At 38.2% G+C, this 2,743-nt stretch overlaps 1 protein-coding gene across 1 annotated transcript; it reads left to right on the forward strand.

Annotated features, from left to right (window-relative positions):
* Window positions 1–280: 280 nt before the first annotated feature.
* On the forward strand, window positions 281–1,297 carry LOC108524667 (olfactory receptor 4C13). Its single transcript, XM_017865738.1, has one exon. The coding sequence runs from the start codon at window positions 307–309 to the stop codon at window positions 1,234–1,236; it is 930 nt and encodes a 309-aa protein (XP_017721227.1). The 5' UTR covers window positions 281–306; the 3' UTR covers window positions 1,237–1,297.
* Window positions 1,298–2,743: the final 1,446 nt, after the last annotated feature.

The raw sequence follows: 2,743 nt of genomic DNA on the forward strand, positions 1-2,743 counted from the left end.
TGCAATCATTCAACTTTCAGTCATTTCAGATGATTAAGTATTCACAGATGGTCTCCTGCCTGTGTGCTACAAAAGTTTCTTATGTCAAAACTCTTAGCACAGTCTTCACCAGGGAGGCAATTTGAGTAAACTTACAAAACTCAAAACTTTTTTCCTATCTCAGAAAATATCCTCAAATCACAATCCAGTAGAATCCAAGAATTTATTATATTACATATTACAATGGAGAAGTTTAACAAATTTAAAGATGTATTAATAAAAATTGATTTCGTTTCAGGTAATGTAATTAACCATCATTTGAAATACATGGCAAATAGAAACAATGTGACAGAATTTATTCTACTGGGGCTTACAGAGAACCCAACAATGCAGAAAATCATATTTGTTGTGTTTTCTGTCATCTACATCACCACCATGACAGGAAATGTGCTCATTGTGGTCACCATAATTGCCAGCCCATCATTGAGGTCCCCCATGTACTTTTTCCTGGCCTATCTCTCCTTTATTGATGTCTGCTATTCCTCTGTCAATGCCCCTAAGATGATCACAGATTCACTCTACGAAAAGAAGACTATCTTATTCAATGGATGTATGATTCAAGTCTTTGGTGAACATTTTTTCGGAGGTGTTGAGGTCATCCTACTTACTGTAATGGCCTATGACCGCTATGTGGCCATCTGCAAGCCCTTGCACTATACCACCATCATGAAGCAGTGTGTGTATAGCCTGCTAGTGGGAGTGTCATGGGTAGGAGGCTTTCTTCATGCAACCATACAGATCTTCTTCATCTTCCAATTACCTTTCTGTGGTCCTAATGTCATAGATCACTTTCTGTGTGATCTAAATCCTCTGCTCAATCTTGCCTGCACTAATACCCACACTCTAGGACTCTTCGTAGCTGCCAACAGTGGGTTCATATGCCTGTTAAATTTTCTCTTGCTCCTAGTCTCCTATGTGGTCATACTGTACTCCTTAAGGACCCACAGCTTAGAGGCAAGGCAGAAAGCCCTCTCTACCTGTGTCTCCCACATCACAGTTGTCATCTTATTCTTTGTGCCCTGCATATTTGTATACACGAGACCTCCAGCTACTTTACCCATTGATAAAGCAGTTGCTGTATTTTACACCATGATAACTCCTATGTTAAATCCCTTAATCTACACCTTGAGGAATGCTCAGATGAAAAATGCCATTAGGAAATTGTGTAGTAGGAAAGTTATTTCAAGTGTCAAATAAGTGTGACTGGAGCCCAACATGATTCAACTGAGGCAAGGGTCAAAAGGACATTTTGGGTAATGTCAGCAAGGAATACTGATTGGATAAATAAAATAATTAACCACTATGATCAATACATTATGCCTTGAGGGGAGTCAAAATGGGTTCAAGAAAAAGGAGAAAACCTAACCATGTATTATTCTCACCAACTGGGAAAATTCTACCAATTTGGGGCTTAGTTTCACTAGCTTCATCCATATGTATGAAACTCACAGGCCTTCCTTCTAATAAATGTAAAATAAGTAATAAAATAAATATATCTACATTAAATAATAATGTCCATAACTGAGGGAGGCATTACTCTTATCCCCATTTACCAAAGAGGAAACTTAGAGAAGGAGACGGTGTCAAAATAGAAATATCAAATAGACAGTAACCAGAATCTCACTGATTTCCCAAACCATGTGCTTAACTACCATGATACCCTGCCAGGCAATGAGGATAGAAAGATTGGATCATCATAACAGCTATCATTTATTGAGATAGGGACTATGCCGGACACATTGTATATGTTAGTTAATTAACTAAAAATATAACCTTTTCATTAATAATTGTTTCCTTTTTATATATCAAAATGGATGGCCTTTGTTTTCTGAAACATTACGCTATCACTTCAGGGCTATAAAAGCAAAGAACTATTTAGCATCTTATGGGTAAACAATGAAGTTTATAGCATGATTCCAAATGTCCTTGTAGGCTTCAGAACAATTTTGTATTACTTATGTTACCCTTTTTATACTGATAATTTACCAGAAAGAGTGATGGTTCAAATAAAGAAGACAGTTTGATATCAAGGAGGAATTTCTATTTATTAAATATACAGTTATACTCCATAAAATACTTGCCTGATAGATAACAATAGTTCCTACAAGGTACCATGTCTGGTATACCATAAACATAGAATCAATGAATAAAAGGATTCATGAAAATGAATAAATTCAATAAAATATAAAGCAAAAGTAGTAGTGGAGGCTAAGAAAGTTTTTTCTACCTTCAAACTAAGAATTCTGGTTGGACCTCATAGGGAAACCACATTTTTTCACTCTTACTGAAACAATGAGAAAGAAATTGAAACTGCATTCTCGGCCGGGCGCGGTGGCTCAAGCCTGTAATCCTAGCACTTTGGGAGGCCGAGACGGGCGGATCACGAGGTCAGGAGATCGAGACCATCCTGGCTAATACGGTGAAACCCTGTCTCTACTTAAAATACAAAAAACTAGCCGGGCGACGAGGCGGGCGCCTGTAGTCCCAGCTACTCGGGAGGCTGAGGCAGGAGAATGGCGTAAACCCGGGAGGCGGAGCTTGCAGTGAGCTGAGATCCGGCCACTGCACTCCAGCCTGGGTGGCAGAGCAAGACTCCGTCTCAAAAAAAAAAAAAAAAAAAAAGAAACTGCATTCTCAGCATATGAACATATAGTTTATCTTGATATTTTTCCTACCCCCAGTAAGATTTTATTATCTTATGTAT

Source organism: Rhinopithecus bieti, unplaced genomic scaffold (assembly GCF_001698545.2).
Source record: "Rhinopithecus bieti isolate Rb0 unplaced genomic scaffold, ASM169854v2 scaffold_81727, whole genome shotgun sequence".
Lineage (NCBI taxonomy): Eukaryota > Metazoa > Chordata > Mammalia > Primates > Cercopithecidae > Rhinopithecus > Rhinopithecus bieti.

Bases quoted from the DNA above. Each gene is read 5' to 3' on its own strand.
- LOC108524667 (XM_017865738.1), top strand. From the start codon at position 307: ATGGCAAATAGAAACAATGTGACAGAATTTATTCTACTGGGGCTTACA.